Source organism: Tamandua tetradactyla, chromosome 19 (genome assembly GCF_023851605.1).
Source record: "Tamandua tetradactyla isolate mTamTet1 chromosome 19, mTamTet1.pri, whole genome shotgun sequence".
Taxonomy (NCBI): Eukaryota; Metazoa; Chordata; class Mammalia; order Pilosa; family Myrmecophagidae; genus Tamandua; species Tamandua tetradactyla.
In genome coordinates this window covers 53,473,125-53,492,254 of record NC_135345.1, presented here as the reverse complement: position 1 = coordinate 53,492,254, position 19,130 = coordinate 53,473,125, and the positions used below count along the sequence as shown (strand labels likewise).

Here is a 19,130-nt window from a genome sequence, read left to right as displayed (position 1 = left end):
GAAATTATCAAAGAAAATAATGTGAGACTTTCCCAGAAGAAAGGAAAGATGTATTTAAATTAAATAACCTTACTGAGAAGCAAGCAGAATGAATAATAAATGTCTTGAGTAGATAAAATCACTGTGAATTCTAAGCACAGGAGATTATGAGACGATCCTAAGGGCCTTAAGATAAAAAAAACAGAAAGTGAATCTACAAAGGAGCACAAAAGGGACTAACTAGCTAGCACACCTCCAGAAGAAAATGCAACAATTATTTTCAGCTTCGAATTCTGTACTGCCATTAAACTGTGCTAAATACCTCCCCCTGAGTGCGTCATCTAGGAAGAAGGCTGAAGGCAACCAGCCCATCCAGCTGCACGGTCCGCCACCAGACGCCTCCCTGGAGAGAAGGGATGGCAGAGAAGCCCCAGAACAAGGAAGGGGGGGGTGATACATGGAGGGGAAAGTGAGTAACGCTAATTCATAAAAGCAAATGGCCCCACATTGCCTCTTGCCTCTTGCCTTTCTCACTTCTGTCTTTGTGAGAGTGCCTGCATGTCCTTTCACATGTTTTCGCCAATAAATTTTCTTCCTGCTTATTCTAAAACAAAACAAAACTGTCCAAAGTAAAAATTTGTTTTTAGACATAAGAGAATTTTAATTTCCACACACTTTTCTAAGGAAATTATTTGAGATTGTCTAGCAAAACCGCAATATATCAAGAAAGGGTAAAATCAGGGATTCAAGGAACTGTGATCCAATGGAAGAGATCAGTAAAAGGGAATTAAAGGAAATTGGGGGCTGATTGCTTTACAGAAAGGAAGAGATCAGTAAAAGGGAATTAAGGGAATTTGGGGCTGATTGCTGTACAGAAAAGGGAACAATTTGCCCTTGATGGAACAAGAGAATGAAGAGATTTAGGTGTGAAGTATCTAGGGAGGAAAACAAAGAAAGCATGGATTCCAAAGATAGTGTATTTGAGATTAGAATAGTGTAACTTTTGGTTAAGACAGATAATGGAAAAAATATAATTACAGCACATCATTGGATCTATTGTGAATAGTTACATAGTTCTTTATGATGTAAACACTTGATTGATTTTTTGACTTTTAGAATCAAATTTAGAAAAGCACATAAAATTAATTTATGGTTACAGAACAAAATGTAAGTGTTCCCTATCTTGACCAGGTAAATATAGAAGTGCAGCTGATTTGAAAGATGAAAGGGGGAAAGAGGTAAAGGCGAGTGTAATGGTGCTACTATCTTCTTAGAACATGAATAGCTAAAAGATACCATTTACAGTTGATGGAGCAAATAAAAGAGTTTTAAATGTATAATATACATGCAAAAGTAACCAAAAGTTGGGAGGAAAGTGTTGAAATCTCTTGTCTGCTTATGGACTATCTCACATTCTATTTGTTTGTTCCTACTCCTTTTATTTCTTCCTATCATTCTGATGGACTTTCCTCAGGCGAGGCTATAAACATATGTGATCAGTCTACCCTCTTGAGCCTTTTATACAGTATTTATAAAATTAGTAAACCGTCTTTTATATACAAGATTCTGGTTCTCTTATATCAGCTGTTGGATTATCATTAGAAGTTTTCTCTTATGATGCTGCCTGGCAAACGAAAGCTTAATTTCAGTAGAGTTGCCATCTTTGTGTATATATTAGTACGGGTGTTTTTTTCTACATTTATGCATTCCTGGGAGCTTTTGTTTTTCCACATCACATATTAGATATCAGGGTTCATGGTTAAAAAAAAAAAACACTAGAAGATAACCATTCAAAAACACAAAAACAATAAGAATCTTAATAAAAATACTATCACAGTTAAAACATACTCTATATTCCTATAAATAAATGTTACAGCAAATGTAGCGTTTTATGAGAATGAAAAAATTTAAGGTAGCTTTCCAGAAGTGGGGTAGAAAAAGGGGTTTAGTTTGTTTAGTTATGGAGAGAAGGCACTATCTCCTATTAGGGGGAATTGAACAAACATAGCACATGGCCAGAGACAAGAGTAAGAACTGGGGATGAGTGGTGCTGTATACAATACTCAAGTTCTTGTAATTTACAGCATTCAGCTATGTTCCTTTGTATTCAACTGTTGTTATTTAGTGGCAAAAAATAATGGGAAAACTCACAAAAGAACTGATACAACTTCTCTGTAATGCTAATTGCATATGAGCTAATTCATGCTATAGAAACCAGAGTTTTAGCAGAATGCATTATATTTTAATATTTTAGTATAACCTACCTTTACTATTTTAGAGAACTATTTAAAAAGAGAAAAATTAAATGCTGATATTTGATTCCTGGGAACCATATAAATAAGTCTGTTGATTCAAATTTCATTTACTGGATTTTAATTCATGTTTTCAGGGATATGATGAATGAAAACTATGCAATGATTACATCAAGAGGTTTTTTTAGAAAGATCGTTTCTAGCTAAATATGCTATTTTAAACAAAATTTCTAATTGTGGTTGCTCTCTTTCATTCATATACATGTATAGAGATTTTATATGTATTTTAGCATGCCATAAAACAGGTTGACAGAGTTATATTTTATCTAGCATATGTAAATGGAAGAATATGCTCCATAATGCATTTGAATTCTAATGAATTAATCACAGAATATTAAAATATGATATTAAAACATTTGCCTTCTAAATCTTTCCCCTACCCTAGGAAATTACACTTTAAAAAGAGTTTCAGAAAATGTATAAAAATTAATGGTTTTGAGTTTTTCTCTTAGTTCACCTGAAATCAGAAGGCTGCTTTTTTTCTCGTAAAAACCAAATAAAAGAACAAGAAAGCCTAATAGCTTTTCTTTCTTGAAAAACTATTTTCCATATTTCAAAAAGTTGCTATATATTATGCAGTCTTGCTATTATAACCTCTGTTTTTATTGTTTTAAGAAATATGTTTAAAGCCTTCTGGGTTGATATTAATCACCATGTAGATCTACCTGACTAGTTTTTTGTTTTGCTTTGGTAAGGTTAGGTATGAATAAATGTTCTGTCCTTTAGTTTTCAACACCTGGCTCTCCTTGCTTGCTGTTTTAGTTGATGTGAATAAAAAAGAATTACTCAAGTTGTTAGAATCTCTACAGCACCTTGGTAGTTACTTAGTGAATTTCCATTTGTTTTCTGTAAGGCTGTGATTAAGTTAAAATTTTGAAAATACTTTATTTTAAAGCATCCATGTTAATTACTCTTTTACTTAAACTCTAAATCCCGTTAACTTTTTGGAAAATAAACCTGCTTTCATGACTTATATCCAATGATGGACCATAATAGAGTAGCAATGGTGGGTGAATGCTATATTCACAATTTAGTGTTCTATTTACATTTCTGTTTTGAAATATACACAGTCATTCCTTTAGAGCATATGCTTTATAAAGGAAGGTATATATTATTATGTAAATTATGTAAATAGGTTGACTGGATCTGAGTCTTAACTAGGAAATGCGAACTGAATAAAATTCAACTATGTTTTTGAATTTGAAATTTAAGACGCTGTTATCTTTGAAATGAACACCATATTATCTTTTACAATAGAAATCTAAACAGACCCTCTGATGACTTTCTCTGATATTTTCCATTTCCTATATTATGAATGAATTGTGTTTCTTGAGCCCAATTCCTCTTCCTTTAGGTGAGAAGGTGAGGTTGGAGAAGTAGGCAATCTTCAAATCATATTGTGTTTTCTTGCTCTCAAGACACTGTATTTTTACTTAGCAGTACTTATAATTATGATGAAGTAATTATTTGTGTAACTGTTTAATGAATGTCTCCCTTGATGATTAAACTCTATGTATGCAGGAACCACACTGACATCTCCTATATTAGAGTGTATAAATAAATGAATGAAGCGCATGGCAATTTTAGATTTGAACCCATGTTATGTGAAAGTATATTTTCCTATATTTAATGTTATAAGTATCAAAAGATGTAATTGTGTAAAAATGTCAATCATTTGCACAAGCCCCCACCCTCTAAGTGACTCCCTTTTGATATGAAGGAGCTTGAATTAGTTAGAAAAGCATCAAGAAGTCTTTTGTCTTTTTTGTTTGTTTGCCATGAAGATAGGAATTTTTGTCTGTTTTGTTTACAGATTTAATGCTAGCAACAAGAAGAGTGCTTAGCTCAGAAATATATGTTGAATCAATGGGTTAATAAATGTTAATAAGAACCACAACTCAATAATAATAAGAAAAACTCAACCCAATTAAAAATGAACAAAAGATTTGAAAAATGCTTCACCAAAAAAAAGATACAGAGTTGGTAAATAAGCACATGAAAAGATGCTCAACATCATTAATCACTAGAAAAATGCACATTGAAACCACAATAAGATAACATTACCCACCTATTAAGATGGTTAAAATCAAGATAACTGACAATACTAACTGCTGATGGGAGTGTGAGGCAGCTGAGACTCTGAAATGTTGCTGGTGGGAATGCAAAATGGTACAGGCACTCCAGAAATCAATTTGGCAGTTTATTATAAAATTAAATATATAGTTAGCATACAATACCACTGCTAGGAATTTACCCTAGAAAAATGAAAAATGTACATAGACACATTCCCCTGTACTTGAATATTTGTAGAGGCTTTATTAATAATTTCTAAAAATTGAGAGAAAAAAGTGATCATTAATTGGTAAATGGAGAAGCAAATAGCTAAATAAACTATGATGCAGCCATATAATGGAATATTGCTCAACTATAAAAAAGGAACAAACTATGGAAACAAGCAACAACATCGATGAAGATCAAATGCATTATGCTACGTGAAAGAAGTCAGACTCAAAAGAGTACATACTGTATGATTGCATTTATATGATAAAGGCCAATCCATGGGGACAGAAATCAGATAAAATAGAAAAGCAGAAAAGCATTTGCCAAGGGATGGGTGTGGGGTGAAAGGATTGACCACAAAGAGAATCGAGGGAAATTTTGAGTGATAGAAGCATTGTATATTTTGATTATGATTGTGATTACCCAACTATGTGCATTTGTCAAAATTCATAGACCTGTTTGCCAAAAAAATGGTGATTTTACTGTATATAAATTATACCTTAACAAATCTGACTTTAACCAAACAAATAAAGCATCTAATGAGGCTCTTCTTTATTAGTACTTGTACAAGCAAATTGTTAGCTTGCTGCTTGAATATCAGGATTGAACCCAACCTTTACCAAGGAACCAAAGAAAATAATGAGACGTAACTCCCTCATTATTTTTACTGTTCCTTCTTTAGATGCTCACCCTGATCACCAGGTAATAAGGAAGTTTGAAATTTTTACTTTCTCCAAAAACTCTGATAACAGAATAAAGGATATGTTGCAGGCTTATCATTTTCTTGTGTCAAGGTCTTTAATTTTTATATATTATGATATTTAACAAAAAACATTTAATAAGTAATATCTGCCTTAAGACATTAGTGTTTCCCAGTATCTTGAGTGGGGGTAATAGATGCAACACATGCCTTGTGAGTTGCAATGAGAATCAGAAAAGGGTCATGTTTGGTAAAACACTATGTAAACTATGAAGTGTTAAACAAATGAAGGTGGTTTCATTGCCAATAATTAACACACATGGATATAACAAACAAACTTGGATGTCAAGTATAGGAAATCAACCTGCAAACATGGCACATGCATGCATGATTGAGATGTATGGGAAAGATGTACTTAACTTGCACTTAACATACATCTGGGTTTGACTCCATTGCCTTCCTTTTGCCCAACTGGAAGAATCTGTCATGCCCAGGAGCTTTGTGCACAGCACTGGTGAATGCAGAAATGACATTTGACAAATTGGAGAGTGGGAGGTGATTCATCCAAGGCAAAAAGTTGAACTTCGGGGCTCTTAAGGAACAAATCTTTAACAGGTTTTTTTTTTTGTACAACCTCTAGTCTTTTATGGGATAGATTCTCTTATTCTAAATCTAGGTGACCATTGTAATAAATGTGTTCTGTCACCCTTACAAAACCTTTTCTTCTGATATCTTATCTTCCAGTATTTTTGTCACCCCGGTTCTCCAGACATTTTTGTTCCATGGAGCAGCCAACTTTTTTTTCTCATGAACATTGACCTGAATCCACTGATACCAATGCTAAAATTTTAGCTACAGACGTAACAGGTTTATCTTCTTCTTTTATCTAAACACACAAGTGTGATTAGAAATTTTGCCTTTTAGCCTCTTAGATTGCTATGTTATGTATCATGGAGAGATACTCCATATTGAGCTCAGCAGTTATTATTTATTTGTGTGACTTATCTGAAAATTTATTTACAGAATATTACAAAATTATAAAATTAATTCTATGACCTTGGCCATATCACTTAACATCTGTTTCCTTACTTATACACTGTAAGTACTATTATCAACGTTGCTATTCTCATCAGATTGTGGTAAGACTCATAGCTTAGAAAAACTTGCCATCAATTCTCAAGTTCTGTACAAATGTCAAGTCAGTGGATATTATTAATGGCACCCTTCTCATTATTTTTACCATTCTCAGAAGAGGGTACACTGATAAATTATTCTGTTTTTCAGGGAGAGTCACGCCAGGGCAACTCATGTCCTATATTCAGCTCTTCAAGAACAATTTCAAAGCTCTAGTGAATCACTGTGGTCTCCTACAGCTTGGGCTGGCCACAGTTCAAACTCTGAAACACCCACAGACTGCCAAATGGGACAACTTTCTGGCTTTTGAAAGGCTCCTTCTCCAGGTATGTTGAGCTATTAATGATTAAAATTTTAACTCCCATGGAAGAATTTTGGTAAATATTGTAGTAATAAATTGTATTATTGGCGTGTGCCCTGAGTCATATTCTTTAAGTGCCTAAAGTTAAAATTCAGGTAGGAGACTTTTTTAATACTTTTTTTGTTTGTTTTGTTGTGACAGTGACAGCTTTGGCTTCTCAGTCAATACTAAGGATATTTTTGAGCATTTGTCTAACCTTTGGAAACTTCCTTTCAATTTTATGCCATCTTTGTCTGTTTCATCTTTGCAACTTTTTTTCCTGTATAATACTTCAACTATTTACATTTCTTCCCATACTACCTAGTTGCTATTCTTTAAACAACAAATAGCAGGGGACTTAAAAGAAAAGATGAGGGGATGTGAACTCCAGTTGTGGTTTTTATGAAGAAATTTGTATGTGGAGTAGGATCCTTTCATGATTGATGAGATAACTGTTTGTGGGAAGCTATTAAAAAATGTACTTTAAAAAGTGTTGTAGTTCAAATGGCAAATTTTATGTGATAAATGTTACCACAGTAAATAATAAAAAAGAAAAACCCGGGGTAGGGGGGAATAATAAAGTGTTTCAAACTTACATAAAATAATATGGCTAATAGACTCATTGTAATTCAACATTTTAAATATTTATTTTAGATACGTTTTCAGTAAAGAAATAAGTCTGGAGATATAGTTGAAGCATCCTCAATACTCTACCCTTCCCTGATCTGATTTTCTGTTTTTTTTTCCTCCCAGAGGTAATAAAAAACTTGATTCCTTGTTTTTATATTTTTATTAAATAATTATTTTTCTGTAAATAATACAATCCATATTGATGCCTGGGTTGGCAGTTCTCTTAGTATCTCATGTTGAATGTGATTAGAAAGTTTTTCTTTTTAATTAATTTCATTGAGTATTCTGGAACATGTGAGTTTCACTAAGGTATATACCTTGGAGAAGATTGTTAGGTTGTTGGCTGTGTGCATTGTGTGATTGTTTTTATGCAATTTTCTTGAGATATATTCACATACTTTATAATCATCTAACGTATACAATCAGTGGTTCACAACATCATCCTATATTTGTACATTCATCATCATGATCAATTTTTGAACATTTTCAATACTCCAAAAAAAAATAAAAAGAAGAAAAATAAAAAAGAGCACCCAAACATCCCATATGCTTATCCCCCACCACTCTTTATTTATTTTTTGTCATTATTTTCTTACTCATCCATCCATACACTGGATAAAGGGAATATTATTCACAAGGTTTTCACAATCACACAGTCACACGGTGAAAGCTATATATTTATGCAATCATCTTCAAGAATCAAGGCTACTGGATTACAGTTCAGCAGTTTCAAGTATTTTCTTCTAGATATTAGCTTCTGACAGAGGTGTTTTTATCAGTTATTCTGAATATTTATTTCTATATCTACATGTATTTATCATGTTCCTACTTCCCTACCTATGTCAGCTATCTATATTATCATCTATCATCTAACTACCATCCAACTATATATAGGTATGCATGTATGTATCAACCAAGCCACCTACCTATCTATCTAAATCATAAGTGTGTATTGATATCACAATTTTATCTAATACCACAAGGTTCAGTCTAGTTTTCTCACTTCCCGTATATGTAACTCCCTTCTCTAACAGTGAGAAAACTTGTATTTGATTAACTCCCTGTGTATGTAATCCTTCTTGCTTTATAGCTGTTGTATCCTTTCATGGATATTCTGCTCACATCACTACAACTCTGTCTTTCTGCACTACCCCCACATAGATGGTCTCTTTCACTTCACACAAAGGTGCCCTTGCTGAAACTCCCTCGCATGGAGCTCTGACATCTTGCACTAAGGTGTCCTTGCCTCTTCCTCCTACATTGGGACTTTTGTCACCTCTCTCAGGATCAGGCACTCTATGCCAACCTCTCATTGCCTCACCCATGGCACAGATGTCTTCCTCATTCTGCTCAGGCTCCCAACACCCCATAAGAGGCCACTGCCATTGCCACTCTACTGTTTTGACACCCTCACCATCCTGCTCAGGCCTAACACTCTGAACTTGACTGTTGCTGCTCCCAGCTTCCACGTGGATGCTTTTGTGAAAACCTATTCAGGGTTGCAGCTGTGGTCCCCATATGCAGATGCCTTCTTCACCCAACTTGGGCCCTGGTGGCCATATGGACACCCTCCTCACCTTGTTCAGTTTCTGATGCTCTGCATGAGATTTCTTCTCCATCCCTTTGGATGGCAATAATGCTTGCTAGGCCCTGCCACTGCCTATGTGAAGACTCCCCTCTTGTTTCAGACACTCTGCCCTGGAATGCCACTGTCTCCCCCATGGACACTCCCTTCATCTACTTGGGCTTGGATAACCTGATCTAGACCACTGTTTACAGACATCTTTCTCACCTGCCACCCACCTTGTGGACAAACTTCTCACCTTGCTGTTACTCACTGCTGGATATTCTCTAAGGTGAACCTCTAATTCCAAAATCTAACAAAAGTGTTTTGAAACAAGCCTATACAGTGCTTTCCTCCCAAGGACGATGATCTTTCAAACTCACTAGAGGTGTGTGAGGAAACTTGACAAGTATTAATTCTAAGCCATCTTATATTTATAACTGAGTTTTGGAAAACATTGTTCCACATTAAACCTCAGATGTGACTATGGTACTTAGTGTGGTTCTTTCAGCAAGTAGAAAAGAAATGAAAAGACTGGGAAAAACAAGTGAACATCTAAAATACTAAAACCCTACTTTTATCATAATTGTACATCACCCTGGCCAAAACTGTTTTCTCAGTTGTAGCTGTCCTTACATGTTAGCATTTTAGCATAGGAAAACTTATAAACTGGCCATCATAATTGCTCTTTGTTTATGAACATGCTTATTTTATAGAGTATACACTCATCCATTAGTGTAACAAGTCATATTATATGGTCAGCAGTCCCTTCTGCAGAGTTTGGTTGGAAAGCCGAGCATTTGAGTCTATTTTGAGCCTGAGGACAACTTCTAACTTTTTTCAAAGGGCTTGAAAGCCACCAAAAAGCAAATGTCAGCCAGTATTGAGAATAGTTTATTTCTTTGGAGACTCATTTCCAACACTCTGTAGTGGCTCTCCATCAGTGAAACCGCAATGTTGACTTTATGGCCTAAGTAACATTATAGACAACCTTGCTTAAGAAAAAGAGATTGGACTTGGAAATCTCCTGCAATTCAAAATAGATTATTGGGGAAAGAGAGAAGTAGCAGGAGTGTACAGTGGATATGGAGTGTTTGTAAGTAAAATCAATTTAAACAAATAGGCTACTGAATTTCTTCTACTTCTGCTATCTCTTGGCTCAGTAATTTTTGTGATCTAACTATTGGCAAACAACAGATCTGAGTTAAGAGTTATGTTTTTCTCAGTCTCCTGAAAATGGCAAATTTAAGAATTCAGATTAGAGAGATAATGGGCTATATACTCAAAAGAATAACATTTAGGTTTTTGAGGAAAGTCTAGTATTCATTAGCACTGACTACATTTTCAAAAGCCAAAGTAGATAAAAGTACCTTTATGAATCTTTTTCTTTCCCTTATCTCCAAGGTCCAATATCACAGTCTGGTATTTTAGGCATTCAGCATATGTATACCAATTAACAAGTAATTCTGCTTCTATTTTAAATTTAAAATTTAGAAAAGTACAAGCTTAATCTGAACATGGATATATTTACAGTTCTATTAATAAATGTGTTCTCTTGTAAAAGCAGGCACTTCCTTCTAATAATATACAAATTTACTTAATTTAATGGTAAAGTATGAAGAGTTCTTTTTATGGTTTAGTGAGAAAGTTTGATTTAATTTCTTCATCTAAACACTGCCTACTGTTATTGTTAAGATTAAATGAGATTATATATCTACATCCCTTAGTATATTGCTTGGCTCAATAAATAGTGTTGCTGTTTATTCTTTTGGCTGATCCCCAAATATTACAAATGCCAATTTATGTAAAGGATGCCTTTTGTATATTCTCACCTAGATTTTATTTTCCTAAATTAAAATGTATTAAGGAAGATTAAGACTGTAATTTAGGAAAATTTCCTTTATCTTATGCTGTTTGATAATTATCTTAGTTTCTTAGAGCTGCTATAACAAAGTACCATAAACTGATGACTTAAAACTGGTGTCTCACAATTCTGGCAACTGAAGTTCAAAATCTGTAGGGGAGAATCCTTTCTTCCCTCTTCCTAGCTTCTGGTCACTTGCCTTGCCGGCAATTCTTAAATTTCAACATCTTCATTTCTCCCCTGTACCTTTTCAGATGGCATTTTCTCCTTCTATTCCTCTTCTCCCCTTCTCCTTTTTTTTTTTTTTTACTATTTACTACAATTTTTTTCTCTATTCCAATTTTGACACAACAAATCTTTACTACCTTATCATTGAATATAACTTTTAATAGCTTTATTTACACACCATACACTCTATCCAAAGTACACAAACAATGGCTCTTGCTTTAATCACATAGTTATACATTCACCACCATAATCAATTCGAGAATTTTCTCATTGATCTGGAAAAAAATCCCAAACCCCTTATTGCTCCCTGTTATCGAGTTTTAGATTTAGTATGGTGCCTTTGTTACAATTGATGAAAGAGAATTACAATGTTACTGTTAACTATAGTCCTCAGTTTGCAATAATGGTATTATTTCCCATATATCACCTTATTATTAACACCTTGTAATAATGATGTACATTTTTTCTAGTTTATATAAGAACTTTCTTATATTTGTATGAGTAACCACAGTCATCATCCACAATAGGTTTCACAATGTTATACAGTCCCATGTTTGATCTTCTACCTTTCCTTCTAGTGATATACACGGCCCTAGACTTACCCTTTCAACAATGCTCACACCCAGCGTTGTTAATTACACTTACAGAACTGTCTGCTCTAAGGACACCAGTCTTTTTGGACTAGGGCCCACCCTAATCCAGTTTGACCTGAACTTAACAGCATCTTAAAAGACCCTATTTCCAAATAAGGTCACATTCACAGTACTTAAAATTAGAACTTAGATGTGTCTTTTTGGGGAATACAATTGAGCCCATAACAATAATGTTTAACCGTATTTTCCTTTAAATCTAGATTTAAATCCCAATGTTTCTATAATATATAGCTGATTTTTTTTTTTTGGCTAATTGTCACAAACTTTTACTGAACATAATTTATTGGGGTTTGTAAAACAATAGCAAACCATGTAGTGAAGGAAACAGCTGTGTTTAGAATTCCTCAAAATACTTTATAAATATATATCTGTTATCCATCTTCAGTTATTTCTTTAGGCAGAATTTACATTTCTAAAGTTTGAAAAAATCCGACTCGGAAAATGATTTTTAAGTAAAATATAATTGTGTTTTAAAGCCCCCTAACATAATCCAGGTAAAATATTGCTTTAGTTTTAGATGTCATTAGTCATTACAGTGAAAAATGGGTGTTACCTATTTTATTAGGTAATTTTGTTAATTACTAAAGTAAATTTTTTAATAGGTAGAATTATTTTTTTTTAATGATATGCTAAATTTCAGAATATCTCCACAATGAACCAAGTTTATAAGCTAAATAACATTATGTCTGCCAGTCTTATAAACAGAAGTGGGTTTTACTTTCTCAGTGTTTTTGTGCCTCCCTTAGTTCCCAAGCCATATGACTTGTCTTGGAAATATAATGGCTCACTTTAGAGCCATTCCTGACTTCACTAACACCCTGGGAGGTCCTGTTTTATAATGACTTGGTCTGAGCCATTTATAATAATTAGGATTAAACTTTTCTGGGAAGAAGAAACTTCTACCACTATGTTTCTCTGCAGGCAAGGATTGAGAACAAAGGTGTGTTGTCACTTTTCCTAAAGTGATGCTCTCATTCTTCCTTAATAAGTTTAATTTAGGACAATAAAATCTAGATGAGAATATACAAAAGGCATCACCCACATAATATGTTAAGCCCAGTGATATCAGCTGGGTAAAGAGCAAGGGAAAAGGCACAAAAAGATGGTCTCCAAGGATAGACCTGAGAGCTGTTTAAAGACTTGGGAAAGTTTTTGTTTTCTTTTGTTTTGTTTTTGGCATGGGCAGGCTCCAGGAATCAGGTAAAAATTTTGATAAGATTTTTCTGAAGAAGGAAAACTGCAGAGCTTGCTTTTTTACAATCTTACATCAGAGGCAAGTATTAGACAACTTTTTTCCATTCCTGATTTCCATGAGGAGGGGTTTTGCTTGGCACACTCTTGGCCTCTCTCTGAACTTTTACTCCTTCCTCTCCTAGGAGAGGAGTCTTTTATCTGGATGGTAAATTTGGGAAGATTGAATCAGCCCAACTCTGCTTTTTGTCCTTTAGGATGGGCCCTGCCTGAAGTGAGTGCTGTGGTGCTCAGCTCCTCCAGGGTCAGTTTTCTGAGTTAGTGTCCCTCACTTCCCCAAATTCATGTCGACCTGGAACTTCCAAATGTGTTCTTATATGGAAAAGGGTCTTTACAGAGGTAGTTAGTTATATTGAGAAGAGGTGATCTTAGGATGGACCCTAATATAAGGGAGAAAACAGACACAGAGACAAAGGGAAGACAGCCAAGTTAAGATAGAGTCAGAGATTTAAATTCTTCTACCACAAGCCAAGTAACACCAAGGATTGTCAGCAAACACCACAAGCTAGAAGAGGCAGGGAAGGATTATTCCCTAGAACCTTTGAAGGGAGAAAATACTCTCCAAACACATTGATTTCAGACTTCTATGCTCCAGAACTGTGAGAGAATAAATTTCTGCTGTTTAAGCCACCAAGTTTATGGTACTTTTTAAATAGCAGCCCTAGGAAATTAATACAGTCAAAATCTGACCTTGTTATGGGGCAGCTCCTTGTTCTTTCCCCACTCTTCTTGCTCTTTAGAGCAAAGTGGGCTATAGGGAGCAGGCACTCAGCCCATCACTGCCAGGGAGCAGGAACCATGCCTTCCTGCTTCACTGGAGGCTTGCCCTGGTCCAGACTTCCCTTGACCTGGAGGAAAAGTTTGCTTGATTCTGGAGCTCCATATTAGCAAGCCAGTTTGCCCTCTATTAATCATAAAGGTGATAAATATTAAGTTGTGCTTTATTTCTCAACTTGTTCATAGCCAAGGGTGGGAAGAGGCCTACTGTTTCTTTGGTAGCTCCCTTGGAAAGGTAAATCATCAGTTCTTATGAATGAAATGTCTTGAATATTTTTGGAGGAGAGTTAATTGGGGATTTATCAGTTAGCTCAGTTAGCTCTTAGGACTTTTGTAGTTAACACTGGATGCAAGGAGAGTTTGGAGCCAGGGAAATGGTGATATAGTACTGGCAGCCTTTCTTTGTTGAGAATTGAACTAAAAATAGTGAAGGTCATTTTCCATTTGGAAAACAAAAGAGGCAGATTTGGTCAGAAGAATATTAACATTTCTCATTGACTCTAAGATAAACATTTTTTTTTCACATTAATATTTCTGAAAATGAGATGTGTCCTAAAATGGATAACATATTTTAGTTAATTGCTGTACTTTTTATTTGCTTGGGAGCACATAAGATAATGATGTGAGTTATAGTTACTGATTTCTTAGAGTCAATGAAATGGGGTTTCTAAGGTAGGAGGTGGATAACTTGGTCCAGACTTGGTTTAAAATAAAGCAGTAGGGTAATGGGGCATTTGAATGACAGTTTGTCTTCACAGCAGTGGGTGTTGCAAAGGGTTGGTCATTTGGGGTATTCAGCTCACTGTAGCACCTCTTGTAATTTAAGGAGGTGGTCTTTTGTCAGGAACTTTGGAACCTAGTGATATATGTTGCAAATACATTGTAATTATTTAAGCGAAAATGAATGTTCTCCCAGTCTTCTTTGGGACCTAGACATTGGTGGAAACACCATACTAGCCCTGGACCACTTACCTGGACTTTCTAAGAGCAAGAACTAAATTCCTATCTTATTTAAGCTGCTATAATTTTGGGTCTTTATAATAGCAGCCAAACTACATTCCAATTAACATGCTCATCTTTTGTTGTAATATTCACCACAGTAGTTTGTGCTGTCAGCTTTGCAATTCTGGTCATTTTATTGATCTTATGGGAAACTGATGTATATAATGAGTCATCTTGATGCTTGTGCTTTTAAATATCACCAGATTCTAAGATATTTGAAAACAGTGTATAAAGATTTAACCTGTTTTAGTGCATGTTCTAGTTTGCTAGCTGCTAGAATGCAATATACCAGAAACAGAACAGCTTTTAAAAAGGGGGAATTTAATAAGTTGCTAGTTTACAGTTCTAAGGCCAAGAAAATGTCCCAATTAAAACGAGTCTATAGAAATGTCCAATCTAAGGCATCCAGGGAATGATACCTTGGTTCAAGAAGGCCAATGAAGTTCAAGGTTTCTCTGTCAAGTGAGACGGCACATGGCGAACAGGGTCAGGGTTTCTCTCTCATCTGGAAAGGCATGTGGTGAACACGGCATCATCTACTAGCTTCTCTGCTGGCTTCCCTTCCTGAAGCTCCCAGGGAGGTGTTTTCCTTCTTCATTTCCAAAGATCACTGGCTGATGGACCCTCTGCTTCTCATGCCTGTCATTCTGCTCTCTCTGAATCTCATTCTCCAAAATGTTTCCTCTTTTATAGGACTTCAGAAACTTATCAAGACCCACCCAAATGAATGGAGACACATCTCCCCTAATCCAGTTTAACAACCACTCTTAATTGGGTTATATCTCCAGGGAGATGATCTGATTACAGATTCAAACATACAGTATTGAATAAGGATTATTCAAACCAATGCAGTGCAACACTAAGTTGTTAGACATTTATTTTTTTATTTTTTAAATGAAATTTCTTGACAAAAGTCCCAAATAAAGGGCATTTTGGAATTAAAGAGATCTGAGTGGCCTAACTGTTGGGTCCTCAGGGTCTCCCATGATTAAACTCTTATTAGTTGACAAGACATCTACTTTTTCTTCCCCAACTATTCAAAATACCTGGGGAGACACTCCCTCATCTACAGATAGAGAATTAATATACTTCAAATTCTCAGAAATAAAAATCTTCTCTCTAACATTTTCTCTCTCCTCCAGAAAAGACCCTGTCCTTTATTCCGTTCTTTGCCAAGAAAGATGCTACTTCCAAATGGTGGTAGAAAAAAGCTTTTTCTAAAGGAAAATATTCCATCCCATTCCATGTAATAGAGATCAATTGAGCACATACTGTCTGCTGGATGGTGAAATTATAAAAATTAAACCTATATGGCTTCTTTGATAATCATATGGTTTATTTTGTCATATGGATTAAATTGCGGTACAATAGTACTATCTGTGCCATTTTCAGGGATATAGAGCCAAGTAGAATTTTCTAGGGATCTTGGAAATAAAGAAATTTCTTGCACTGCTAATTCAACTTGAGGACTGTATAGCAGAGGCTTGATAAATAACTAAATAACTGTTATTGGAATATTTATCTTGTGACTAGGCATCAAAATGACTATTGGCTCCTTTCTTTTTTTATATATAGAGAGAGGCTCCTTCTTCTAATATACATTCTCAAGTACTAGGATAAAAAGTTTTCAAACACTATAGGATCTACACAATCTATTAATAAAATGTTCAGTTTCTATACTTTTAAGTTGACATTTTTCTCTGTAGGTATTGGGATCACTAAAACACAATATTTTCCACTAATTTATTTATTTTTCTTTGATATATCTGTAAATTTCACATTCAGATTAGATTTTCATCTTGAATTTTACTTCTCAGCTTGAAAGCTTATGAGGCTTACACATTTTTCTGTAAGGATATATCATCCCAATTTCACTTTTCTCTTGCAGAAAGTTTTATTTTAATGTGGTTCTTTTCTCCTATCACATTAAGGTATTGTAGTTTTGAATAATAAAATAAAAAGACAAATGGGCAGGAAAAAATATCCATGAACTTCTTGTTCTCTTTGCCCAGGGAGAGCAAACTGCCAGATTTGGAGTTAGGTGAGTTTGTGCCAAGCATCTGATTGCAAAGTGAAAGTCGAGCATATAAGCTGTGTAAACCATTGCTTTTAAATTGGGCTTGTCTTAGAAGCAATGATATCATATGTTAGTCCAGCTGGAGCCAGAGTTAGTAATCAATCATGCAAAGTAGTTTCAAGGCTAACAATTTTGGTTCTCAGCATTTTGTGGATCTACCAGAAAAGTTTCAAAGATAGATTGTGATGGTTAACTACATGTGTCAACTTGGGTAGGTTATGGTTATCAGTTTGGTCATGCAAGCACTGGCCTGATTTTTACTTTGAGGGTATTTCATGGATTTAAATAATTTGTCAATTGATTGTATCTATGGCTTGATTATATTTACAATCAACGAGTCAGTTCATCTAATCAGTTGAAATACCTTTAAAGAAGAACTGATGATTTCAGCAGTTGGAAAGAAGAATTTCTATCTCTATTTCAGCCAGCCTGTTTCTCCTGGGGAATTCATCACCACATTCATAGGAATTCCCAACTTGCAGCCTACCCTGTGGAATTCAGACTTGCCCATCCCATGGTTGTATGAGCCAATTTCTATAATAAATCTCCTAATATTTACATACATATATATCCTGTCAGATCTGTTTCTCTGAAGAACCCTCATTGATTCCTAGACTTAATGCCATTGGCCAAGGGCACATCTAGGAGGGTCTTCATTTTGAGAAAAACAAGAAAGGTACAACCGTTCTTGCTTGTTTGACCAAAAGGGAAATGATAGTGGTTTCCTTATCTTAGCTGAATCTTCAATTCTGTGCAATTCCTTCTAAATATTTATATTATGCTGACCACCCCAATGGTTGCTGGGATTTTCTTTTTCATTTTTAAGTATCTAGGTTCCTGAGGATGAGGAGAAATGTCATTGCCTGTTTTTTTTCTTTTGTTTTAAATTTTAGTCAATCTTGGAGAAACCAAGTCTTGCTTATGCCCTTTCACAAGACCTCTTGGGTGTAACTTTCTGAAGGAAGCCTGTGTCTAGGTCAGCTGAATATCTGGAGGATCTTACTGCTTTGCTTCTGATTTATAGATTCTGATGGTGCTAGGGGATTTCTCAGGCACCTGAGACAAGACATAGGGGTTGGGCATAGGTGGGTTTCTCTTCCATTTTCTATTTTTTTTTTTCCTTCTCAAAAGGCAACATAGGGTGAATTATTCATTGAGGTTGTTTTTTTTTTTTTTGTTTGTTTGTTTTTTTTGCCAAGGGCTGTTAATCCTCAAAAGTAGTAGAATTATTTGTACAGGGTCTTAAGTTACTGTGGGGATTTGGGCAAGCCTGGTTCAATTGCGTACCTTGACTGAAATGTTTCTGCTTAGGTACCTCTGTTACTCTCGTTCTTAACTTCTGAATTAAGGGACTCACAGCAGAAATGGAAGCCTGCTGAATGGAAGTTGGTCAGGTAGTCTGTCTGCCTGCCTGCCTTTTTTTTCTCCAGAATGTGTTGGTGCTTGAAGTGAAGAATGATTCAAATCTCCTGAAGAAAGACATTCTTTAGGAGTACTATATGTGGCACTCCCCAGAATTCCTTTTTTTTTTTTTTTTTTAACATGGGCAGGCACCGGGAATTGAACCCGGGTCCTCTGGCATGGCAGGCGAGCATTCTTGCCTGCTGAGTCACCGTGGCCCACCCAGAATTCTTTTTACTCAGGTTTTCCAGAGGAAGCAGTTCTACCGTATAACTTCCAGGATAATGTTATAGTGTAATTTTACAAAATGTTATGGAAATATGTACTTCTTCTAAAGTAACTTATGTCCTTTTATATCTGTGCAGAAAAAAAAATCCACAGCTGGGCAATTACATATTGCTTTTACCATTTGTTTTTAATAGGAATCTTCTCAAATAGAGTATATAGGAACACTATTTTTTTAATCTCATGATTTTACATTCTTAAAAAAAAGTATCAAATGATTGAAACACAATTCAAAAAGCCTATTGCAGGGGGAAAGATGTGAGTTTAAAATTGACGGTGAACCACCCTTCCACGTGGAACTATTTCTATTAATTTATTCCCATGTAGTTAAAAAAAAATCTTTATTGTGGTTATATAACACACATTGTGGTTATAACAGAGCACAAAGGCTTCCTTTTGTAGTTACCCCATATAGGGATAGTGTAATCTTTTTGTCCTTTTTTAAAAAAGTAATTTGTTTTATTTATATTGCTATTTGTTTGCTATATTAATGTTTGAAGTTTGTTTTCTTGCAACATTTTTGTATTCATAGTTTTGAAATATAAATAAATGTATAAATTAAATTGGAAAGTTTGGATTTCACAGTCCTGGTTATCGATAACTTTCACTAAAATATGGAGAAGTTTTCTTCTATCTTGTTGAAGATATGATAT

General features: G+C 34.9%; 1 protein-coding gene across 2 annotated transcripts in view; it reads left to right on the top strand.

The window, feature by feature from the left end:
- The window catches only part of SCFD2 (sec1 family domain containing 2), a 475,629-nt gene that overhangs the window by 100,886 nt on the left and 355,613 nt on the right, over nucleotides 1-19,130 (top strand). For both annotated transcript variants that reach the window (XR_013165880.1, XM_077136863.1), the window contains exon 4: nucleotides 6,556-6,731. Coding sequence is in view for 1 of the 2 variants with exons in the window: in XM_077136863.1 (XP_076992978.1) it covers nucleotides 6,556-6,731 (176 nt within the window). In the remaining variant the exon portion in view is untranslated. The remainder of the gene's footprint in view (nucleotides 1-6,555; nucleotides 6,732-19,130) is intronic.